The sequence below is a fragment of the Bactrocera neohumeralis genome, chromosome 2, assembly GCF_024586455.1.
Source record: "Bactrocera neohumeralis isolate Rockhampton chromosome 2, APGP_CSIRO_Bneo_wtdbg2-racon-allhic-juicebox.fasta_v2, whole genome shotgun sequence".
NCBI classification, from domain to species: Eukaryota; Metazoa; Arthropoda; class Insecta; order Diptera; family Tephritidae; genus Bactrocera; species Bactrocera neohumeralis.
The window spans coordinates 36,294,833-36,318,448 of NC_065919.1; the positions used below are offsets into that span (position 1 = coordinate 36,294,833).

The window sequence follows — 23,616 nt, forward strand, 5'->3', positions numbered from 1 at the left end:
CTTGTTGCCAACCGGCACGAAGTCACATGACGCACTTGCTGTTTTTACTTGTTTCATTGTATTTTTATTTATATCACTCATTTTGTCTAAGCGAATAGAGCCAAAAGGGAAGTCTAAAAATGAATTTTCCAAGTAAATGTGGTGGAAGACTAGTTTTCCTAGTTTGAAATTCAGTGACTGCAAACGAAAGTGCGAAGCGAGTGCGTGACTACAGAGTCAAATCGCCAAAATTCACTCCGCATTTAATATTTTCAGCAATTACACACATAACTTTTTAATAGGAAGAGTATAACTAAGCAATCTGTTGATTAAAGATATACAAACTGTGCCAAAGATGTACGAAATGAAGCTGCGATTTAAATCTAGTCGGTATGCCACATTGTAGAGCGAAGAAGTGGGTGCCGGAATTGCTTCGTAACGGTACACAGCGTTTGGTAGGCCCATCTTCCCAGTCCATTGATCAGAAATTCATTTCCACATTGCTCTTAATATCGGCTATATTTGCAATGGTGCAAGGAAACATTCGGACCTTCAAAACGTCCTTCTCTTTCAATTTGAAATGATTCACAACAGCGATGATGTATGCGGTAACCTGCAGGTCGTTTTATTCATCTGACGGAGGCTGGTTAGGTGAGTAATACCTACTTAAAATGTTCTTCTTCTTTTTCACTGGCGTAGAAACCGGTTACGTAGTTATAGCCGAGTTTTTCAATTCGCTGAACTATGTCAATGTCGTGGTATATCTCATGCAGCTCATCGTTCCATCGAATGCGATATTCGCCGTGGCCAACGCGCAAAGGACCAAACATTTCTCTCGACGTCGACTCATCACTTGTTGTCATCGTCTAAGCCTCTGCACCATATAGCAGGACGGGAATAATGAGTGATTTTTAAAGCTTTGTTTAATCCAATGTCGCAGATGTCAAAGGTTTAAAATATATGTATATTCTAAAGTTGTTATTTTGGGTGTGAAGTGAATGGACTTGGGTGCATTCTGCAGCTGCTCCAGAAACCACAAAATTTCTCAAATTGAAATCTATGATTGTCGCTTTGGCAATGATTTTAGTACAAAATGGAATTATGGAGTTTGAACTTGAATTGGATTTAAAATGGCGAGTGCTGTGACTAAGCTATAATTTAAAACGAAAAAGTGATATAAATCCAAACGATTATCTTTCGTTCACATTTAATAATAATATGAAGTTTACTTTTACCCAAGCCTACATAATAGGTGTTCGCTATGTTTATCGTTGTCTCATCATAGTCTGTTGCATAAGTAATCGCATTATCCAATTACTATTACATGCTAACAGTAACGAAATATATTATAAAACATGCATATTTATATGCATGCATGTAAACACACAACTACAAATTTGGTTTCGCGTCGCACACTTATGGACCACATTATAGTAATTACACCGTTGACTGGGACAACAAAACGCGTGAGGCATTTGCTAAAATTTAATTCAACAAGTTACTGGCAAATTTTTATTGCCGACTTTGGCCGTTTTAAATTTTCTCTAACTTTGCGAAGTGTTGCCACGTGACTCTTTAGAAATAACCAGTCCATACCAACAAGGCCTAGACCGAGCAGCGAGGATGTACTTACGCAATGAAAAGTGTAACTTAGAGATTACCGAAAGCGAGCGTTGTAATATTACTTATCTTTCGCCTGGTTGCTATTGCAAGATAGCTTTCTTCGTATCTGCAATGAGATACGAGTACGAACATATGTGTATGTATATAAAATTTTCAGTTCACCAGATTGGTCTGGAAGTGCCACCAGCTGGCTTGGCTGGTCGGCTGGTCGGCTGTGGCAGTGCAAAAATGTCGCCTTGCAGACAAAAAAAGTACTCTTGATCCAAAATCAATGGCTAGTTGTTTAACGGCATTTCAAGTCACCTTCAACCAGCCGACACCATTTATGTTGAAATCTCCAGCGAGTTTTTTTTTTAGTTCGCAGATACTTGAATTGAATTAGGGTCTGCGTACTGATGTAAAATTGCACTTAATAAAGTTCAATGCGCGCCTGGAAAAAATGCCGTAATTGACGAGGCTAAAACTAGTTCGAATGAGTAAATCATGATTGCAAATGAGAAATAAATATCGAATACCTCAAAAAATTAATATAATTATCGCGTACTAAAATAGTTTTTTATGCAAATATTATCAATTAGATATTGTATTTTATATATATAATATAAGTCTTGTAGAGGTATTTAATTTATGCAAGTCTTATAGTATAGTTAGATTTAGTATGAAAGCTTTGATTTCCGAGGTATTAACAAGTTATAAAGCTTGCACTTTGTTCATCATTCAACCTCTGTGGTCTTATTCTGGGTAGACGATATTCGTAGTTGAATTTAGTATTGTAATGGGCTGATCTATGAGGCATAAAAAGTATTTTTGTTCCCATGTTTTTGTATGCACTTCTACAAGAAGTACTTCATAACTTAATTTACATAAATAAAATCAGAATGAGTTCCACGACTTAAAAATATCTTGAAATTTTGATTGCAAGAAGTTAAAAGGGTCAATGGCAAGTTGATTGCTCCCAAGCCCAGATACTCATGTACTTGAAGAAATGACCTGGTTTTTAGATAACTTAGATTATGTTTTGAGGAATATGAAATATTATGTTTTACTTTTCATTTATTCATTTTTGGTAGCCGAGTTCAAACCGGATAGTATTTAAAGAGCTTGATATGACTTTTCTACAGTGTATGGTACGTCTTGCTAAAGTATTTTACTGTAGTAACTGCTTTTAAGAAAAATATATACTAATTTATATTGAGTTATTTTTCTTTAACTTAAATATAATATTAGAAATAAATTTTATTTAAAATCAAGCTCATGATTCTCGAAAATGTTTACATGGAACATTCGACATTAATTAGTCATACTCAGCTCCAATGGTAAGACTGATTTCCCCCGGTTGCACGAACGTCTGGTGGTACCACTTATTGGTATCTAAAACAACTAAGAAGATAATAAATATTTTTTAAAATATACCTTTACCTAGGAAAAAAACTTACTTATGTCCCCCTTTCGAACGATGGTGTCGAAGCGTTTACATTTGAAATAGCATTCCGGTGGAGGTGCGAGTAGCCATCGTTTACTGCCCGACAGCTGTGCTTGCCACGATGGTAGACGCACATTGTCGATCTATGGCAAGTACATTAAAATACTATTTACGAGCTTGCTTCATTTATACTTACATGCATGTGTGCACCCAGTCCAGCTGTGCCGATGAAGAACCAATCTACTGCGTTGTTTTCGGATGTGGGTGGAAGAAAGTAGGGACGCCCATAATGCTTACGAAATTCTTCAGCTGTCTCGGGATTACAATTACTCCAGCCAAAATACCACGGCTGATAGCCAGGCTGTAGCTCCACGCGTTCTTTAGGCATATCCAAGGCTTTGTAAAGATTCTTGAAACCTGTCTGGTAGGGCAGAAACTGGCAATCGAGTATTTTTTGTTTGCGTTTTGCATTGACATAAATGTCACGGAAGTACCAGTAATTGAATTTCTACAAAAAAAATAAATACTCTTAGTCATTTGAAATAAATAAGTCATATCTGAAATAGTACGAAACATAAATATCTGAGAAAAGGTGCGCTCTAATCTTAAAAAAGTACTCACAGTTAGTGCTGTCCAATTTTTTGTGGCATCCTCCACTATGACTGGCCCTCCTCCATAGGCATATCTCGATGCGAATTCCTCACTTGTTATGCCACGTAAACGTATTGCATTTTCTATTTTATCACAAAAGCTGCAGTCTTCAGAAGGTCGAAAAGCATATCGAAGTGCTCTTGGCAACTCTAGTAGACAGCGCTGCAATAATTACTTTATTATATCTTTGGTATTTTAAGGGTTTTCAACAGTTTTTTCTCTTGGCCACCTTTATTAAAATCATAGAGTCGATTGATTAACCAAAAGTACCAGTGAACACACTAAGGATACAAACTTGAGAAATGCATACATAACTATATGAATAAGAGATTATCTAATGTATAAAAAAATATTCCCATTCTTTCATTTATTGTGCTGATTTTCAATGTAATACGTTGGTTGCTATATATATTTCTGGCCTTTATAATGTAAATAGGCATATTTATTAACGAAAATGGTAATTTTTTAATTTTTTTTTACTTTTATTTTTTTTTTGTCGATTGCTGTTTTGTTTCGGGCTCATACGAATAGATCCATGATTCGTTACCTGTGACGATCTTATAAACGTCTTTTGAAGCACCGCGATCGTATTTTTTCAGCATTTCTTTACACGAGCCTTTTTTTGAGCGATTGTGAAATTGTGCGGGATCCAACGAGAACAAACCTTTTTTACGGCCAGGTGTTCATGCAATATCGAATGTATGCTGTTGGGAGAAATGCATAGGCATGCCTCTATCTGAAGGTATGTTACATGACGGTCTTGCATTATCAGTTCACGTACGGCATCGATGTTTTCTGGCACAACGGCTGTTTTTGGACGACCTTCACGGAATTCGTCTTTGAGCGAGCGTCGGCCACGATTGAATTCGTTATACCAGTTTTTCACAGTGCTATAGAATGGTGTTTCATAGCCATACAAAGATTTTAGTTAATCGATGCACTCTTGTCGTGATAATCCACGTCGAAAGTTGTGAAAAATGATCGCACGAAAATGTTCACGAGTTAATTCCACTTTTTGGCCGAGATGAATTTTTTAATTCCCTGTAAATAAAACAATTCACGATTAAATGACAAAACGTTCTGAGTGATGTTATGCTAAAAAAATGTCAAACTTTCCAATGGAAATGTCAGATTGCACCTGGCAACACTTAGTGTTGCCCTAGGCCAGAATATATATAGCAGCCCTCGTACATTTGAAGAATCATCTTCATAGTTGTGCGGCGTGTGTTGAGAAATGGCGGTCATTTTGTGCCTCAAAGAACCAACGTCAGCCTTACAATTTCGCGTACTTATGGTATACGCTGCGTTGACAGTTCCGCAGTCAGTAGGGGGTTTCTTTAGCTATTGCAAGATTGCATGAAGCTCAAAAATCCTAAACAAAAATTTGCAAGAACACGAATACACCTAATTGTAAAAACGGAAATATCAGCGAGATGTATGTGGGCATGTGACAGCTAACACATGAAAGTGAGTTTTGAATTGTCATATTATGCAGCCATTGCATATTTTGTTGTGAGCGTGTTTTGTTGATGTGCCGTTGCACGAATTGGAAAACTTTGCAGAATTCCCGTTTTATACTTTTTATAAGGGTCTCCATTCCATTGGCAATATTGCTAGCAATCCATATTTTTAGCAATCTTAAATTGGCTGCCTAGGTGTCCCTTAAGGAATGTTATAATAGAGATAATAAATATATGTATTAAAATATAATTTTGCATATTTTCGGTATTAAACTATAGTATACTACTATGAGTAAAAAATAGTAAGACTTTGTTTATATTTTTAAAATTCTTAATTTATTTTTCAAAATCTATGGCGTCAAAGTAATCCCACATGGCTCCAACACACTTTTACCAAGGTTTTTCCAATCCTCAAAACAGTTATTAAAGTCAATTACCAGAATAACCTTCAATGATATTAGTTTAAAATTTGGCAAAGAAAACTCATGATGAATCAATGCAGTGCCGGTGCCTTACGTGGTGCAAAAGCAAAAAGTTGTCGGCCCTTGTTAACTTTGCCACGATATTCCGCAGACTGATCGTTCGTTTCCGAGTCGTAAGCATAGATCTAATACTCATCGGTAATAATATTGGTCTACAACTTTGCTTCCGCCGTTTTCCAATAGATGTCTTTAGGGTCAAGCACTGGGCGATTAAATCGATTTAATCGTTTTATATCGATCGTGGACATTTGTGTCAACACTAACCCAACAAAATATTTGTAGAGATCTGTTTGCATCCAAAATTTATTCTCAACTGAAAATGTCACTTTTTGAGCCGAATTCTCGACTTGCGGGAAATTTTGCTTTTATTTTTTTAATTCCAAGAAAAATGAGGCTGAGGCTCATCGAAGGCTTTCGGATACATACGGTGAGGCTGTCCTAAGTGCAAGAACATGTCGCGAATGGTTTCAACGTTTTAAGAATGGTGATAATGAAGTCGAAGACCGGGATGGTGGTGGAAGGGAGAAGATTTTCGAAGATTCTGAATTGGAAGCATTACTCGATCAAGATGCGTTTCAAACCCAAGAGGAATTGGCCGAATCGTTGCAAGTGAGACAGCAAGCCGTATCAAAACGCCTCAAAGCCATGGGGATGATTCAGAAACAAGGAAACTGGGTTCCTTACGACGTGAAACCAAGAGATGTCTTTGCATGTGAACAGCTGCTTCAAAGGCACAACCGAAAGGTATTTTTACATCGCATTGTAACTGGCGACGAAAAATGGCTCCACTACGATAATCCTAAGCGAAGAAAGTCATGGGGAAAGCCTGGACATGCCTCCACGTCGACGGCAAAACCGAACATTCATGGCGCCAAGGTTATGCTCTGCAATTGGTGGGACTAGCTGGGGGTGATATATTATGAGCTGATAAAGCCAAGTGAAACCATCACAGGAGATCGATACCGAACGCAACTGATGCGTTTGCGCCGAGCACTAAAAAAAAACGGCCACAGTACGAGGAAAGACACGATAAAGTCATTCTCCAGCATGACAATGCTCGGCCTCACGTCGCAAAGGTGGTCTGGTATTCTTAAGACGTTGCTCCATCTGACTACCACTTGTTCCGATCGATGGCACACGGTCTAGCTAACAAGCACCTCAGTTTTTATGAAGAAGTCAAAAATTGGATTGATAAGGAGTTCATTCGTCACGGAATACGCATGCTGCCAGAAAGATGGTTAAAAGTAGTAGCTAGCGACGGCCAATATTTTGAATAACATTTTTCTAACCTTTTTTATACAATAAAGCCTTAAATTTACAAAAAAAAAAACGGCGGAAGCAAAGTTGTAGACCAATATGTTTCACAACATTCCGGTAGTCGGAAAGCATTGTTTCACAGACGTTTACTCGACGCTGTTTTTCGAATAAAATTTAGTGTTTTGGACACCATCGTGCTTTCTATTTTCTTAGGGCCATATGATTTTTAAAATAGTTTTCACTGATCCTTCCGTTACTCCAACGATGTCAGTAAAATCTCTGATAGTAAATTGTCGATACTTAAGCACCAATTCCTTTATTTTATCGACGTGGTAATCATGAGCTGATGTTGATGGCCTTTCGTCGGCTCATTATGCACAACATTGTTGATCGTGACAATTACCGACCAGCGTCAACTGATTTGATGCAACACGAACAATCTATGGCCGCCTTTGGTTCAACTCAAATAATATCAGCTTAGTTTCTTCAATTGAACCAATCAATTATTCGAGTAGTGTAGTATTGATTCCAATCAAGTGAGTCATACTCGGGTGAAAATGTATGAACTTTGAGAATGAGCGGTTAGTTTCATGGACATGAATGTTAGAAATGAATTATTCGAAGTATTGCCCATCGCTAATCATGACTTTTTCGATGTCGTCTTGTGAGTGGAACTGCTTTTGAGCCATACCAGATTTGGCAACGTGAGGCTGAGCGTTGTAATGCAGCAGAATCACTTTTTCGGGCCTCACCCGGTATTGAGGTTATAAGGTTATGTAAAGAATCATTCCCTATGAATCTAGTCGCTTTAAAATAGCACAGATTCTCATCGAGCAATATCTCCAATTCTCCTTCTTCGAAGTTGTTTGTGATGTCTTTACGTGTACGGTTGTAATATCGAATTCCGTAAAGTTTTTGGATTTCCCGCTGTGCTTTAACCGCCGATTTCTTTGACTGAAAGATGAGAATCAACACTTCCCGCAAGTGACGATTATTTGGCATAAAATTGGACATATTCGTACAAACAAAAGTATATGACACATAAACAAAGTCACTGTGGAAGCACAGTTTTTTCAAATGTTTAGGTTAAGTTTATCACGATTTCAATTTTTGGATATATCGAAATCGATCACCACTAACGGCTGGAGCCATCTATTGACAAACATCGAGAACTTAGTTGCGCTCCTAATAGATCTCACATACTGACACATGTTTTTGGTAAAAACTTAGCTGTAGGCATTAGAGTCCATAGTTTCGGTATATGACGCAGTTTTAGATCGATCTCGCACTGTAACATAGTAATGCCTGTATAATGTTACCTACCGAATTTACTTGAAATTGGTTGAGTAGATCCTAAGATATTGGTTTTCACTTAAAGATGAGCCTATGTCCCGCTTCTATAAAATTTTGTTTATCATCTCGGCTGCAAAACTTAATGTCTCTGAAGAATTTTTTTAATGAGTTATCGCGCTTTTAGTGCTTTTTCCCATAACCGTTATAGGGCGAGTTTCGATTTCACCCATTTTAACACTGTTGGAGGAGGAGGTTTTGAGCAATTTTGATTGCTTTAGCTAAAGTGGTTTGGGAGATCTGTATTGACGTGGCACGACCAACCAGGACGTGGTTATGGACTGATTCAGTGTACAAAAATATTTTAAACTACAGGTGCCAACGCATCCGTGATCTTCAGTACCAAACTCACTTTGTGACATTATTTGTGACTTAGTTTAAGCAATAGTAATTCTATTTACGATACTTATATATAATATCTCAATATTTACTTAGGTGAATGTTTCCAATGGCATATGCATGGACGATTACCCAGATATCCCGGAGTTACTTCGGTTGATCTCTTTGATTGGTATTTTAAAAAATCATTGGTTGAAAATGGCGATTATACTGTATACCAGGTTATTGGATAAAATTCAATTGGCGGAATTTAAGATTTTTAGATAATGCACAATTGTACGGAATTTTCTATCTCTGCATTGTACCATAAGTATAAAAAAGTGTGTTCTTTCGTTTGAACATTTACATTGCCTACCCAATACTTCGGCATACCTTTGAAGACATTTCCTTGCAGAAATAATTGTATCCATAAGCCGAGAGAATAAAAATCAAGCAAAAATTTAAGAATTTCCATCGTTTACTCGCATTTTCACTTTCAGTTTCACACAAAACTTTCTCTACACAACTGAATGCTTTCGGATCCAGACACCTTTCTTTGCACTTTACTGCCAACTGCTGCAACTTCAACTTTGCGTCGACTTTACCGCAAAACATTTCGCACATAAGCTCTAGATAGCGATACAACCGAAGCGCTACAATACCAAAGGACTACTGTGATCAGGATTACGGCATTTTTACGCAATAGTGCAATAGATTGTCTTACTACTTGCTCCATATGCGAGTGTCGGCATTTACGCCTTCAAACGGCAATAATGTGATTATCAGCTTCCTTACAGTCCTTCTGGCATACGCCTCTTTGTTTGCTCCACAATGGGAGGCATATGGGTATGCACAATTGTATGTGTCCTGACGTAATTTGTATTTTCGTCAGTCTGTTGTTGTTCAAGACATGCTGACGCAGGCATTGAACTCTCCTACGCTCATGTGATATATAGTATACTCGTTTTTATGATGTGTTTCCCGCCGTTTTGTGCTGTGGGCGCTGAGAGTGTCCTTAAACGATAAGCAAGCAACAAGTTGATTGGGTAATAAAGAATAGATGAAGTGGGTTACTAAAGCATGTGATGAAATGCAATTATTAGTCGATTTGTTCGCGGCTATACATGTTGGTGGATGAATGAAATAAAGTGGGTATTTTAACACCCTCGATAGACTTTATTTTACTTGGAAACCGTTGGTATAATGTATATATGTATTTCTAAACATGGATATATTTACATATGTATTTGTGACTTTGTTTTTAACTCAGCTCTAATTATTTATTTTAACTATTTTGCAGAAATCCCTACACAGCAGATAGCACCTGCATTACCTATGATGCAGTGAACGCCGCCTATTTGGATGCTCGAAAGCGAATCCGTATGTATCGTACTTAAACAATTGTAATCATTAGAGTACACAGATCTAGTTATTAGTTATCTACTGCAATTCAATATAAGCTAATGAAACTTAAAATAACGTTATATTTATAATAAGTAGGTATAGCTGTAATCCCATTATTTACACATCAAAATTGGGATGTCATCTAAAAGTGAACGGTGTCGGGAAATTTATCTAATTATAAAAAATGCACTAAGCACGCTAGATAATTAAGTCCGAAGCTTTTGTTTAGAAGTTACTAAAGGACCCGTCCACGCTTCACTGTGGCTGATACATAGATAATACTACTACTAACATCTATATGATTTCTATTAGTTGGATTATAACTATTAGTTAATGCGATATAGCATTTTCGTAAAGCTACTTGTGTTAGTATACAAAAAATGGATCATAAAGCATTTCGTGTGTTAATAAAGCATTGCTTTTTTTGGGGAAAATACTGTTGAATTTGGGCTCAGGGAAATCCACCGATGAAAAGATACATATTTGCTAAGCTTAAAGTGGCGAAAGCACTGTGCAAAGTGGGCGCTTCGCAAGTTCGTAATTCAACAAAAACAACGAATAACTGATTCTGAGAAGTATTTGAGTGCTCTTTAATTGTAATAAAACCAAAATTGTTCGTCAGTGATAGAAACATAGCTCCATCATTTCCCACTGGAGCCCAATCGACAGTCATTCCAGTGGACTCCTCAAGCGTGGCAACGAAAAAGGCGGCTGGAAAGGTTATGACATCAGTCTTTTGGGATGCACGTGCTATAATACATACTCAACGACTGATTATTGAGCCAGTTATAGTCTATTTCACTGCGTAGTTGGTTGGATTCTTTTCTTCTAACTATTATTTTTAATGAAGACTCTGTTTAAAATTGTACATATTTCGTAAACATGAATTTTGTACAAATGCTTATGATTTAAAATATAATTTTTGTATTTATGAGTTGTATTAAATTTTGACATAAAGAGATAAAAGGTATCCTATGTCCTTACCCTGGTTCTAAGCTACCTTCCCTCCAATTTTCAGCCAAATCGGTTTAGCCGTTCCTCAGTTATAAATCAGAATTGTCGTCTTACCGTTTAGACCTACCCTGGACTACGACAAAGATTTTAAAACCAAAATCAGCCGTTCTCGAGTTTTAATCAGACTAACGAACAACAATTCATTTTCATTTATATAGATTATGTTCAACATTTTGAAAATCTTTGTTCTTAACCATTTCATTCTTTGTAATATGATTGAAATTCGACTAATCCATTCACTATCAAATGTAATGTTACAAAAATAAAACAAGTTTAACTTTGCAGAATATATTTTAAGAGTACAAAAGTAGAAAAACAATATTTGAATATGTTTCCATATTTGGATACTGGAAATAAGGTACACGAAGGTTAAGGAAGGAAAAGTGGGCAATTATTTTACGTGAAGGTACTGCACACTTTTTGAATTCCTTTTCCTTCATTATTAAAAGTACTTGAGACTGAATTCATTGCTAATTTAACATTAATCGTTCATACGAAGCTGTAAAATATGAAGCAAGTTATTCTAACATGCCCAGATAGTTACATAGATATCTACTTTTATTATTGTAAAAAGTAGCCGTTATAAAGTTGTATAAGCGATTTTAATTTGTATGGTTATTAGTTTATATAATTCGCTCATTTTTAATACACACTTCTCTCAGAAGCTTTTCGTGTATTTCGTTTTGTTAAATAAAATGTTGAAAACGGATAAAATCGGTTCAAATTAGTTAAACGTATTATCTTGGCTGTATAGGTACCAAAATGGGTGAAATATGACATGCAATGTTTTTCGTTACTCCTAATTATATACCGATTATATCGGTCTATATTGTTTTCGTCCTTCCTTAATTGTTTGTAGTGCAGTTTTGCCAAATTGATGACATTTCATCCCTACGAGATCATTGCAATAATTTCCCATCAACTCGTAAAGTTCCCCCTCGTATGGATAAAAGTGAAATATTTGTTGTCTTGTAAACTGGCACATATTTCTTTATATTCAATTCAACTTGCTGTTGCTAGAGTTGTATATTTGATAAAGCGAATTGACTGGCCTTACTTTATCCAATATAACCACAAGGCCAAACTGTAGTACAATAAACTCAAGAAAAGTAGTTCTGGTAAGAAAGAGAACAAGATTAAAAGCGAATTAGAAATTCTGGATAAAAAGACTAGATTCAAATATGGAGTTTTTCTGTCAGAGGAAAAAGTTTAAAACAGTTTTTTCGACGAGTTAATTTTAATAAAAAGAAAATAGTTGATGAGATAACTGCTGGCGGGGTCAAATCGTAAACAATCTGTTCGTTTCCAAATACTGTCTTTGTGTAGTACTAAAAAGCTTTAGTTGGCGTTAATTTCAAAATACTTGTCTTATTTGCTCGTGTTAATGACAAAATCAATTCTTGATACTATATTTTAAATCTTTTTGACTTTTTTACACCAACGCATGTTATGATAAGACTAAAAGTATGCATATACATATACATAGATCAACGTAACTGTATATTCTAAAATACTTTGGAATTTCAGATGTGGCGCAGCCGAAAGGTGATTGGAAAACGGAAGAATTGGCTACAGTCGGTGAGCTGCTGCTGGACATTTCGATACAGTTAGCGAGGACGTAAGTAGAAAATATTCGTAGCTATTTTACTTATATATAAATATTTCTCAGTATTCTTACAAAATGCATTTGTCATTAACGAGTGGGAGCATAACACCAAAAACTTGAACACAAACCCAATTTTTTGCGTATATTCAATTCACAACAAATGTTACAGAGGAACAGAAATGGCATTGTAAGGTAGTTAAAAGAGAAGTAAATGACCGTGCAACTCTCTAAACAATTAGTATTACATTATTTGTGTATAAATTTATTTGTTTATATACACTGAATTTTCACTTTTGGGTTACTCGAATATTCATAAATAAAAATACATAAATTGCTTGAAAATGTTTTGAAACAAATTGTCCATCATTTATACTCTAACATTTTAAATAAAATAATTTGCCATCTTTTTGTCAATACTGACACTGGACGACGGCGATTATTAAATACTCGTAGTTATCCGAATACAGTTGTTCATTGATCTATTAAACGTTTTAAGTAAAAGCTAAAAAATAATTGTGAGTAGAGTAATCGAATTTCTCAATTAAGCTCCAAACGTATTTGTTTTTAGCAAATAACGCATATTGGCAGCTGAGATACATATTTTCTGTTTAATTATTCTCTATGTTATTCTCGTTTCCTTTTTATATTGCCATATAAGGATTTGGTTAATTGCATATTTTATACTTAACGGTCAGCTGCCGGCCACACTTCAAACTAGGTTAATTTGATAATTTTGCAACATTTACAGTTAGGCAGCAGTTCTGCGTGTGCGAACGGAAGAATAACTTGGCTCGACACTGCTATTATCATTTTCCAAAAAGAGTCAGCGCGAAAAATTCGCATGAATTAGAAGCGTAAAGGTTTAGCGATTGGCATTAAGTTGTTAACTTGGAGACTCAACAGATGTTGGTTGAAATGAAAAGAGTAAATAGCCATTAATGTGGGTGGCATTTCAATATATTTGTATTGATATACATATGCTGTAATTTCTGACAAATTGTCGGCGCGCAATACTGCGTCTAATAATGCTATTGGCAATTATTGGTAATAAATACAGCTGTGGCCAAAATGTTAGAAATAGCGCGTCTGTTCATACTATAACAAACATACCTCGCTTCGATTTATATGGTTGCTTAATTATGCTTATATATTAAACTGTATGATAATCATTTTACTTGGTTTACTCGGTGTGTAGAATTAAGTACCACAATAAAATGAAAACACAAGAAAAACATATTTCGCTAAGGGGGCTTACTAGTTTGTGGTCCTTTTAATAAGGGCCAGTTGCAATTGAAAAATTTAACTTCCCAGCATTGACTTGGCATGCTTGAAATCTCCAAGCTAAAGCGTGTATTGAGTGGGTCCAATTTTTCGTGTATTTTTCGGAATAATTTAGATGATTGCCTTCAGATAAAACCATTTTAACACAGCACGGTAACACCGTGAAATTTCACCTTATATTCACTACTACGTAAAGACTACTTAAAGACTGCAAAAGAATTAACTTTTGAATTGCCCCAAAGCATTAGACGCCTTTGAACGTTTGCTCTAAAAGCATCATCTACGTTATGTGATTTCGATTTTTTTTCTTTTCAATACAACATTTCTTTGCGACTTGTCCGAAGCTCTTATTTAGGAGAGTGTTTTATAGGTAGACCGTTTGTGGAACGTTTATCGGTTTCAGTGAAAAACATATGCAGTGCTTACAGTTTGCGCATGTGTCTATTACTTTATAAACATATAAGTTTGTTCATACTACACTATATTACCATGTAGGCTTGACCCATTGCATTCGTTTGGTAATTTGCTGCTTATGCACTATTGGTATCATTCGCCCTTTATGTCATCCAGGTGCATAATGAGCATGATACATTGTATGTATGTATTATATATTAAACGTATATATGAACTTTTTTCTATATTAGTTACGGCCTGTCTTATGAAGAAATTGAAAAAGGTCTGCCCACTATTGACACATCGAAAACCCTCATTCGAGATGTGTGCCCACCTTTTTTTGCGGGAGTTGAGTGCCGACCGGGAAAATATCGCCGCTTCGATGGGCTGTGCAATAACATCGATCATCCCACTTGGGGTGCCACCATGGCGCCGTTCCAGCGTCTGATTGGTCCACTATATGCGGATGGTATAAATGCACCACGCATTTCAGTGACCGGACATGATTTACCAATTTCTCGTATTGTTTCGCGTACAATGCATCCGGATGATGGTTACCACGACCACGCTGGCACTGTCATGGTGATCGCTTGGGGACAATTCATGGATCACGATTTCACACTTACGGGTACACCGCTGGGTGGGTTTCCTGTTTATACTTCTTGTTGTGCTTTAGATTTTATTGATCTTCGTTTTTCTCACAGATCCTATCAATCGAAATGATCCGGAAGAGTGCTGCAAACGTCCACTACACCTTAAGCATCCATATTGCAATGAGATTCGGGTTCCAGACGATGACTATTTCTATCGGCTCTTTAATGTGAAATGCATTGATTTTGTACGCGCTTTCCCATCACCACGGCCGGGCTGTCGGCTAGGTAAGCATTCGTTATGATTGAAAGCTTCAATGTTCTCATGACGAGAGAAGGTTTTATGAAATAGCTAAATTAGGGAAGGGAAATACAAAAATTTTTATTCTTATATTTGTTAAAAAACAGAATTATCTTGTGAATTTCTTGAGCACTTTTGAAGTCCGATTAGGCAAATATTCCACTATCTCAAAAAGTTATGCTATAACAACTAAATTCTACTAAACGAAAATTTGAATACTAAAATTACCAACACATTAATCTAATAAATATTCTATTTTCAGGGTCGCGCCAACAATTCAATACACTCACTGGTGTGATTGACGCCAACACTGTATACGGCGTTACGGAAAAGTTCGCTCGAAAGCTTCGTACTGGCTATGGTGGCTTAATGCGTATGAATCCCGTCTTCCAAGAATATGGGCTTAAGGATTTGTTGCCATTGAAGCTCGACATACCCGATGAGGGATGCACGCGCCCGAACAAAAGCATGTTTTGCTTTGAAGGAGGTGAGATTCGGGTGAACGAACAGCTGGTGCTAACGTGCATGCACACATTGATGGCGCGCGAACATAATCGCATAGCGACCGCATTAGGCCAAATCAATAAACATTGGGACGATGAAACGATTTTCCAAGAAGCACGTCGCATCAATATTGCTATTGTGCAACATGTGACGTATAACGAGTTCTTACCGATATTATTGGGCAAAGAGGTGATGGAGAAGTTCGGTTTGGTGCTACAGAAGGATGGCTACTGGGATGGCTATGACTCCAAAGTCAATCCTGGTATTATTGATGCTTTTGCTGGTGCTGCATTTCGTTTTGGACACTCTTTACTACCCACCGCCGTGGAGCGTTGGTCTAAAGCACATAAATTTATAGCCTCGAAACGTTTATCGGATTTAATTCGTCGCCCGTATGACTTGTATCGTGCTGGTGTGCTAGATGAATATTTTATGGGTTTGATGAATCAAGTGGCGCAAGCGATGGATGACTCAATTACACAGGAGGTAACGAATCATCTCTTCAAAAAGGAGGGTGCGCGATACGGATTGGATTTAGTAGCGTTTAATATGCAGCGTGGCCGTGAATTCGGTTTGCCTGGTTATATGGAATTTAGAAAGTTCTGTGGCCTGCCCACCTCGACATCGTGGGAGGAAATGTTTGGTTCAATGCCAAACGACACAATTGTTCGTTACGAAAGCATTTTTGAGTAAGTGGGAATTTCTGTTTTTGTTTTTTTTTTGATTTTAATTTTTTTTATGTTTTGCTTAAAGACATCCAGCTGATATTGATCTTTGGTCGGGCGGTGTTTCAGAGAAGCCTTTACCGGGTTCTATGCTGGGACCCACCTTTGCATGCGTTATCGCAACTCAGATGAGTTACTCTCGCCGGGGCGACCGTTTCTGGTATGAGCTTCCGAACCAACCATCATCATTCACTCCAGAGCAGTTACAAGAACTGCGAAAGGCCAAGCTATCACGCCTTATATGTGATAACACCGATCTTATCGACACCGTACAGATATACCCTATGGTGTTGCCAGATCATGAAATGTAAGTTTTTATTGAACACATGAAAGGAAGAGTAAATGTCTGTTACTCTCCAAATTATTTACACATTTTTAGCCCTTAAAGGGGTATTCTAGTCTACATAGAAGCATAAATTTCAGGTAATTTTTAAAGTGTCGTAAAAAAAGGCAATTAATATTTTTATTATCCATTTTTTATTAATTATTTGTTAATTTTAGAAGAGTACAGAAAAACAAACCAAAAAAAATTTAAAAATTTCAAAAATTATGAGCTGACGAATTGGGGGGTCTCTAAAAATTCCCACGTGACCATGCCCATGATTTCAACCCTCCTAGTTTTTTGAAACCAAAAAAAAAAAGTTATTAATCTAGAATAATGTCGCAATGGTCGGAACTACGGAAAAGTGGGAAAAAATTTTTTTCACAAAATGGCGACTGCCTGAAAAAAAAATTTTTTTTTGATCACTTTTTCTGACTATTTCGAATTTTTTAAAAATAATAAAAATAAAAATTTGGGGATGGGGCTAGTTACAACCATAGACAAGCCTATAAAGAAGACTCTATAAAAATTTCAAGTAAATCGGTTCAGTAGCACCTGAGAAATCGTGGGTATCGCGTTTAAAGTTTCGCGTAAAGTCTTTTGTTCGATTAGTTCCGGCCGAACCAGTTTGGATGCCGGGTCAGAAAAATGCCTATATCTCCGAAAACAATTTGAATTTGGAAAAATCCTATTGTACACATATTCTTGAATAGTTAAATTTTGGAAATATAAAAAAAAATCGATTTTTTAAAATTTCGAGACTAGAATACCCCCTTAAGGTATGCCGACCTTATAACGTATTGTTCTATTAATTAACACCGTCCTTCAATTGCACACTTTTCTAAATATATTCCAATTGTTTTAGTAATCCAAGGGTGCCTTGCAAGAGCGGCATAATTCCATCAATTGATCTGACAAAATGGGCCGACTACTCCAGTCCCGAAGTAGGACATCAGCCAGTATACGTAAGAAAAAATGAAATTAATATTTTATTTACTAATATGATATTTAAACACTTTTTTCAGAACTTTATTAATGAAATACCTGACACATTGCTGAATTTTAAGAAAAAATAGACTGGATAGCTGGATCATGAACAAGATGAGGCAAACGTCTTTTTAATTTGTTGATTTAATTTTGAAATTTAACGTTAAGTATTAAACTTTGGGCGTTAAAACAACTAAAGTATAGAGATTTGGAACGAATAGCGCTATTACATTTACTTTCTTCAATTTCTACATTCAAAAGCAAATACTCACTATTTATGTACAATACATACTTACATTGATAGGTACTAACCTCTCTAAGTCACTTTGTTGCCTTCCACTAGAAAATAAGTGTCAAAATGTTTATCATATTCATACATTTATTGCTTATATAGCAGCTTTATGATTTTCTCACATCAATAGCCTACAATTTTAGGACTATTTTGACCACGTGCATTTGCAAAAATTTTCAACACGCATTTCGTCTGCTCGATACATACATACATATATGTACATAATTATTAATTTTATGGTTATTGTTTTCTCAAATTTCCTTCGTACATGAATGTTTGTGTAAATGTTTTTGTTTTTGTAATAACCATGTACATATTTAGTATAAATAGTGAAATTTAAGCGAACACACATACACATTGCATAAAGATTGTTCTTCATTTACAAGTACGTATAAAGTGAAATTTAAGATATGATGAATTTGTTATAATCTGCGTAAAAAATAAATGAATATTTTGTATAATTATTATTACAATTGGTAGTATATATGCAAACTAGCTGCGCCAGTTCGTATTGATCTTTAAATGACGTACTAAATTTTTCTCTTCCTTAATAAGAGTGAACATAGAGCTATTGAATTTCAACTGCTGCATTTATGCGCTTCCTCTCAGCGCCAGCTGTTGTTATGTAGCGACCGTTCGACTCATAGGCAATAGATGGCGCTGCTAATTAGTTCACTGTGGTAGAATAAAAGGTGTATTTCCGTTTTGGCGGGTATACAGTGTATCAAATATTGCGGCGCTTTGGGGAAGGTGACGCATCGTCAGTCAATTCGTCGAGAAAGTTTTCAGAGGTTCGATTATTTACTAACCAACAAATGTTTTCTTTTTATTTATTGTAGATAAACAGTTCATCAAAACTCACCATCACTACTTGGACACTAAGCTAAACAAAACTAAGTATTAGGTGAACAAAAAATGTTCCTCAAAAATAAAAAATCTGGACACAATGTGTACTTCCTATCCCAATTTATTAGAATATTTCATTTTATCCCTACGATACGGTGCGTGTTAATACTCAATGACAGTTCTGGTTTCAAAATCAAAGTAAATTATTTTTAGGTTGCAATTTGAGCGTATTTTATTAATTTAGATCACTAGCCAATGAATATTATACATACAGCTGTTGTCAGATAATTAGAATCAATTTATTCCTGAGATAAGAAAGGAATGTGTTAGACACTCTGTTCAAAAATAATTGGGCTTGCGAAAACGAAGAACGATCGGTCCTTTATATAAGGAGACAGTAGTTAGTGTGGGGGAAGTATGGAACTGAGCGAGACTCGGAGGAAAGATAAAGTGCAGCTTCTGCTGTGTCCCCGAGCTCATGTCTGATATATAAGTATTTATTATATATGATTATATTTTATGGTGTATTCCTTTGGTCGAGGATATTCGGAAAAGCGATGCTTGCTAAGAAGCTTAAACGTGTTTAAAAAGTGGCTCTCTAATAGCACAGAATGCCTTTTCACACATATCATCCTTCCATATAGGCGCCAGGTGCATTTCTGCCAAGGTCGCTGTAACGCTCAGGGAAGGTGGGTACATGAAATAGCCGTAGGATGATAGTCTTTCACAAATGCGTCCAAGCTTAGAAGGAAATTTGGTGGGAAACTCTTCCTCCAGCAGAGTTTTAGGCTGTCTAACCACTTTAGCGTTTTCCTGATTGCATCGGATTGGGAACGAGTTTAGTTTCAGTTGTGCCCTTGCGTTCTAGCTCCGGTCCTTTGGACTTCTAGTGAACTTGAAGCTGGCGAATCTGCCGAAATAGCTGGAATTGATATACGCCGCCTCTTCTAATTTGTGGCAGGCTCAAAGCAATTTGCCAATTTTTGAGAGTTTTTTCGATCAATACTTTGTATTATTTAGCAGTATTGAGAATTGACAGGTGGATATTTCCTTGTCAGGTGCCTACTTATTCCCAATGTATACATACATACAAATTTTGCGCTTTAATTAATTGGATTTTGAAAATTACACTTTTATTTGTTTAATCTTTTTATGATATTCCGTTGCAAGTTTTACAATATTTCTGTTTACTCTATAATATCCAAAGAAGTAAGCACATGCACACATTTATGCGTTTATATTTGTATAAATAGAACTACAAATTGGGACTACTAAACTACATTTGTAAATATAATACCACAAATTATTTACTTAGGAACTTTCTGATACCGCGTGTCTCAGGACTATTTCAGTGGGTCATGCTTATATCCTTTTGTAGTTGTATGGATCACCGTGGATCCACATGAAGTCGTCAGAGCTTTCGACCATATTAATTATTTTCGATGAGTTCATTTCGCATATGAAATAACTTCAATAAAATATGCAAATCACAATAAAATAAAAATAAATAAGCGAATTTATGTTCGGTGAGCGTGTGGTAAAAGTAGCGCGGTTGCTGACGGTCACATTGGCAATGACCTAAATTAGACGAGTACGTCACGCAAACGATCCAAGTCAAAGTTCAATACACACAAAATTATATACAAAAATACTTTAAACACGCAGTCAAGCTCATGATTTTAACGCTAAACAGTGTGGGTGTGAGGTGAGCAGTGGCGGCGCGCAGCACAGAAGTCAGATGCTTAGAGAGTCTCACTCTTTATTCGAGTGCGTTGAGGAAGGGTGCAATAGAGCCGATGTCCTCGCAGTCTGGAATGGCTTTGCCCTTGAATTTAAGGCAGGACTCGGCGCAGGTCTGACCTTGAAAGTAGTCACCAAACATTTTCTTACATTGCGCGCAGTTGTTGAGGCAGATCTGAATGAAATCGATGCCGGACATGGTGTCTGCGGAGAGAGAGCGTAATATTATAGTAAGCAAAATAAATTAGTATGTATGTATGCTTGTAAACTACCAAAGCGTTTGCCGTAGTGTCCAATGGATGGTATGCCCTCAACGGTCGACGAAAACATCGAGATCAGAACAACAGCGATGGCAGCAAAGGCAACGGTCGATTTGTTGATGGAGAACATTTTGTTTTTAGAAAGCTGGTGGAAAAAGAATTAGTCGTTTTTAAGTTTTATGGATGCCAATCTTTTTTATTATTTTCACATTATATGCTTTTATTTACTATTATTATATTTATATTGCACTAAATCCGCTTACATATGATAGTTTCGTCCAAATATTGGTCTATTACCAGACTATATGCATAAAAAAATATTATATCAACCGTTGGTGGATGCTGAGGTGTCTGTTACACCTGCACAGTTTTCAATCAAATAATTTTGAATTGAGCTTGGCGTTTGCTTTTAATCTCTCACACGAATGAATTCGATCTCCCGATTGACGTGCAGATTTAACGAGTTAACAGCAGCTTTACGCGCGTTCGCGCCAAATTTACACGAGCCAATCGAAAAACAAAAGCATAAGAAATACGCACCAGCAACAGACAACAAAGCGAAAAAGCACCGAATCACAATCACTTAACTCGTGCAGGCGCAGGGGCGGCCTTTTTTTGTATTTCAGTCAACACGCTTGTTTGAAGAACTATCATATCTAAGTGAACAATCAGCCATGCGGATCAAATATTATCTAGAAAGCATAATGACGTTCTTCGGATGAAGAACATATCACTATCATATGTATTCCATTCCTGTTGTACCATCCATTCGAAACCGTTTAGATATCAAAGAGAGATATGTACATAAGAAACTTATCGGTTTCACCATTTAAACTCATTGAACAGTCACAGTTTAATACTAACTTATTTAACGCGGTCATGATTCCAACCCGCAACCCTCCAAATAGTTTCGAAAATGTGTTCTTTCCAAACCCGCCACTGAGTCTGTTCGCCAGGTAAGAAACGGGGGTTTTCCTAAATTTAGAGGAAAGAAATGTTTTCGCTGAAAGAAGGAAGTGTATGTTATTTGTATGGAATATTTTCTGTTGTCTAAAACGGTACATTTTCTGTCGGTAGAAGGGAATTTCCATACAAACGAAACCGAAAAAAGAGTCAGGAAAAAATTAATTAAGCGCCACAAGCTTCTCGCCATAAGCGCACTTTATCAACGCTTTGTAGTCAAGTACTTCTACGAGTATGTCTGTCCGCTCGTGCTTCGCTGAAGAAATGTGTTCCGCGCAACCGCAATCGCAGTAGTAGCAACAAATGAAACCGGCAATTGAGCAGGAAGTGTAAAATGCCGGCAACAAATTGACAGCTTCTTGTTGCGAATAAATTCATAATTTGCATTCACACTTACAAACGGCACATACTTACACACACGCATGCATCTTTTAACGTGTGCTTTGTACTCATACGTATTTTGTGCATACCTTTGTACACACATTTGATACGGGCAGCTGTAGGAGTAGATAATAACAACGGATGGTTACGCGAGATGCCAATGTAAGTATGTCGATAGGTGCATACTTAAATGCTTTGCGGCTCTCATTCGCGACTGGCACTTTTGCGCATGCCCCCAGGGCGTTTTTTAAACTTCACGAGTTGTTATCGCTACGCACGCATATTCGGTTTCTGCAATGGCGCTAAAGGCAATTTAAGAGGCGCGTCACAACATGTTAAGCAGTAATTAAGACACTTTAAAGCGGATATATGCGCAGCATCTTTCACAAGCTGTGGCTGGAGCTTTTGTTCATCTCGAGCATACGCGGAATATTTTGACGTATGAATCATAAAAAATATGTATATATACTTATATATATTTCCATAAACGAATTTACTTACATCACGAGTAGTGTGCGTAACACAATTGTTAATTTAAAGATGTGTACGTCACAACGCATGCGCTAAAATTGCTTCGGTATTTACAGGCGAAATATTTTAAAAATAACTTAATTATTATGCGCATTTCATTAGCACATTTATTTATTAGAATCAAGAAATACTGTCGTTTCTGAATGCGAGTGTATGAGGCACATGGCTACTACTCAGCATGTAGTGATTTCATCCCCTAAGTGGTGAAGGGGGGAAGTTGCTGCTGTGCAAGCAATACTAAATGAAACTGTTAACATATCATTCGACCTCAGCTAGCTTGCGTTTTGTGGCGTGCGTCTAGCAAATGGGTGGTTATGACGTTTCAAGCCATTTTCGTATGGTTGGTAGTGTATGTTTTTCTTTGATAGGTATTAGCCAGAGATTGACAAATAAGCGTGGTTCTGCGGAGTATGATTATATTGGCGCCTTGGACAAAGTTCTGCTCAACGCCGATCTAAAGGTACTAAAATTTAAAAAAATTTATTTTTCAATGCAAAAATCAATCTTTCTAAAAGCTTGGCCAAATACCTGACAGTAACAAGTGCCGTTTAATTATGGTTGTTATTTTAACATTGTACGTTTCGATCTGGTTTTTCAAGAAGGTGAGAGATCCAAATGTTTATTTTAAAGTTGTGTACACGTTCAATATAAATATACATTCTACACCAGATCAGATTCTGTCGTGACTTAAATTTCATATAACTCTAAAAGACGGGGACGTCGCGTATTTGTGACATATACATATATACATGTTTATACATATGTACATGAATAAACTTTTTTGTTCGCAATCATTTTATATCATATTTTATATCAATGGGAATGATATATGTACGTGTACATATCGTACACTAACTACAAAAGTGACAAAACTCAAAAATTTTCAAAACGAATTTTTTTGGGGGGATTTTCTTGAAAAGAGTCAACAACAGA

At 36.5% G+C, this 23,616-nt stretch overlaps 3 protein-coding genes across 4 annotated transcripts in view; 1 reads left to right on the plus strand and 2 right to left on the minus strand.

The window, feature by feature from the left end:
- The window catches only part of LOC126757434 (peroxidase), a 47,381-nt gene extending 29,064 nt beyond the window's left edge, over nucleotides 1-18,317 (plus strand). For both annotated transcript variants that reach the window (XM_050471361.1, XM_050471351.1), the window contains 8 exons: nucleotides 9,844-9,923; nucleotides 12,489-12,579; nucleotides 14,493-14,881; nucleotides 14,946-15,119; nucleotides 15,395-16,325; nucleotides 16,390-16,668; nucleotides 17,549-17,648; nucleotides 17,709-18,317. In XM_050471361.1, coding sequence (XP_050327318.1) covers nucleotides 9,844-9,923; nucleotides 12,489-12,579; nucleotides 14,493-14,881; nucleotides 14,946-15,119; nucleotides 15,395-16,325; nucleotides 16,390-16,668; nucleotides 17,549-17,648; nucleotides 17,709-17,759 — 2,095 coding nt within the window. In that variant the 3' untranslated portion in view covers nucleotides 17,760-18,317. The remainder of the gene's footprint in view (nucleotides 1-9,843; nucleotides 9,924-12,488; nucleotides 12,580-14,492; nucleotides 14,882-14,945; nucleotides 15,120-15,394; nucleotides 16,326-16,389; nucleotides 16,669-17,548; nucleotides 17,649-17,708) is intronic.
- Nucleotides 2,614-9,212, minus strand: LOC126757515 (uncharacterized). Its single transcript, XM_050471497.1, has 5 exons — nucleotides 8,937-9,212; nucleotides 3,647-3,838; nucleotides 3,222-3,533; nucleotides 3,039-3,168; nucleotides 2,614-2,982 (listed from the first exon to the last, which is right to left on the minus strand). Exons 1-5 carry the CDS (start codon nucleotides 9,165-9,167, stop codon nucleotides 2,897-2,899), a joined length of 951 nt encoding a protein of 316 aa, XP_050327454.1. The 5' UTR covers nucleotides 9,168-9,212; the 3' UTR covers nucleotides 2,614-2,896.
- Nucleotides 18,318-20,030: 1,713 nt separating the features above from the next.
- The window catches only part of LOC126757543 (eclosion hormone), a 76,677-nt gene continuing 73,091 nt past the window's right edge, over nucleotides 20,031-23,616 (minus strand). The window contains exons 2-3 of the mRNA XM_050471531.1: nucleotides 20,821-20,953; nucleotides 20,031-20,752 (exon numbers count right to left, since the gene is read on the minus strand). Of these exons, the coding sequence (XP_050327488.1) occupies nucleotides 20,568-20,752; nucleotides 20,821-20,938 (303 nt within the window). The 5' untranslated portion in view covers nucleotides 20,939-20,953 and the 3' untranslated portion in view covers nucleotides 20,031-20,567. The remainder of the gene's footprint in view (nucleotides 20,753-20,820; nucleotides 20,954-23,616) is intronic.

Bases quoted from the DNA above. Each gene is read 5' to 3' on its own strand.
- LOC126757515 (XM_050471497.1), bottom strand. From the start codon at position 9,167: ATGTGCGAAATGTTTTGCGGTAAAGTCGACGCAAAGTTGAAGTTGCAG. The intron at 3,169-3,221 runs GTAAGTATAAAT...TACTTGCCATAG, and splicing joins GACTGGGTGCACACATGCAT to ATCGACAATGTGCGTCTACC. The intron at 2,983-3,038 runs GTAAGTTTTTTT...TTATCTTCTTAG, and splicing joins CGTTCGAAAGGGGGACATAA to TTGTTTTAGATACCAATAAG.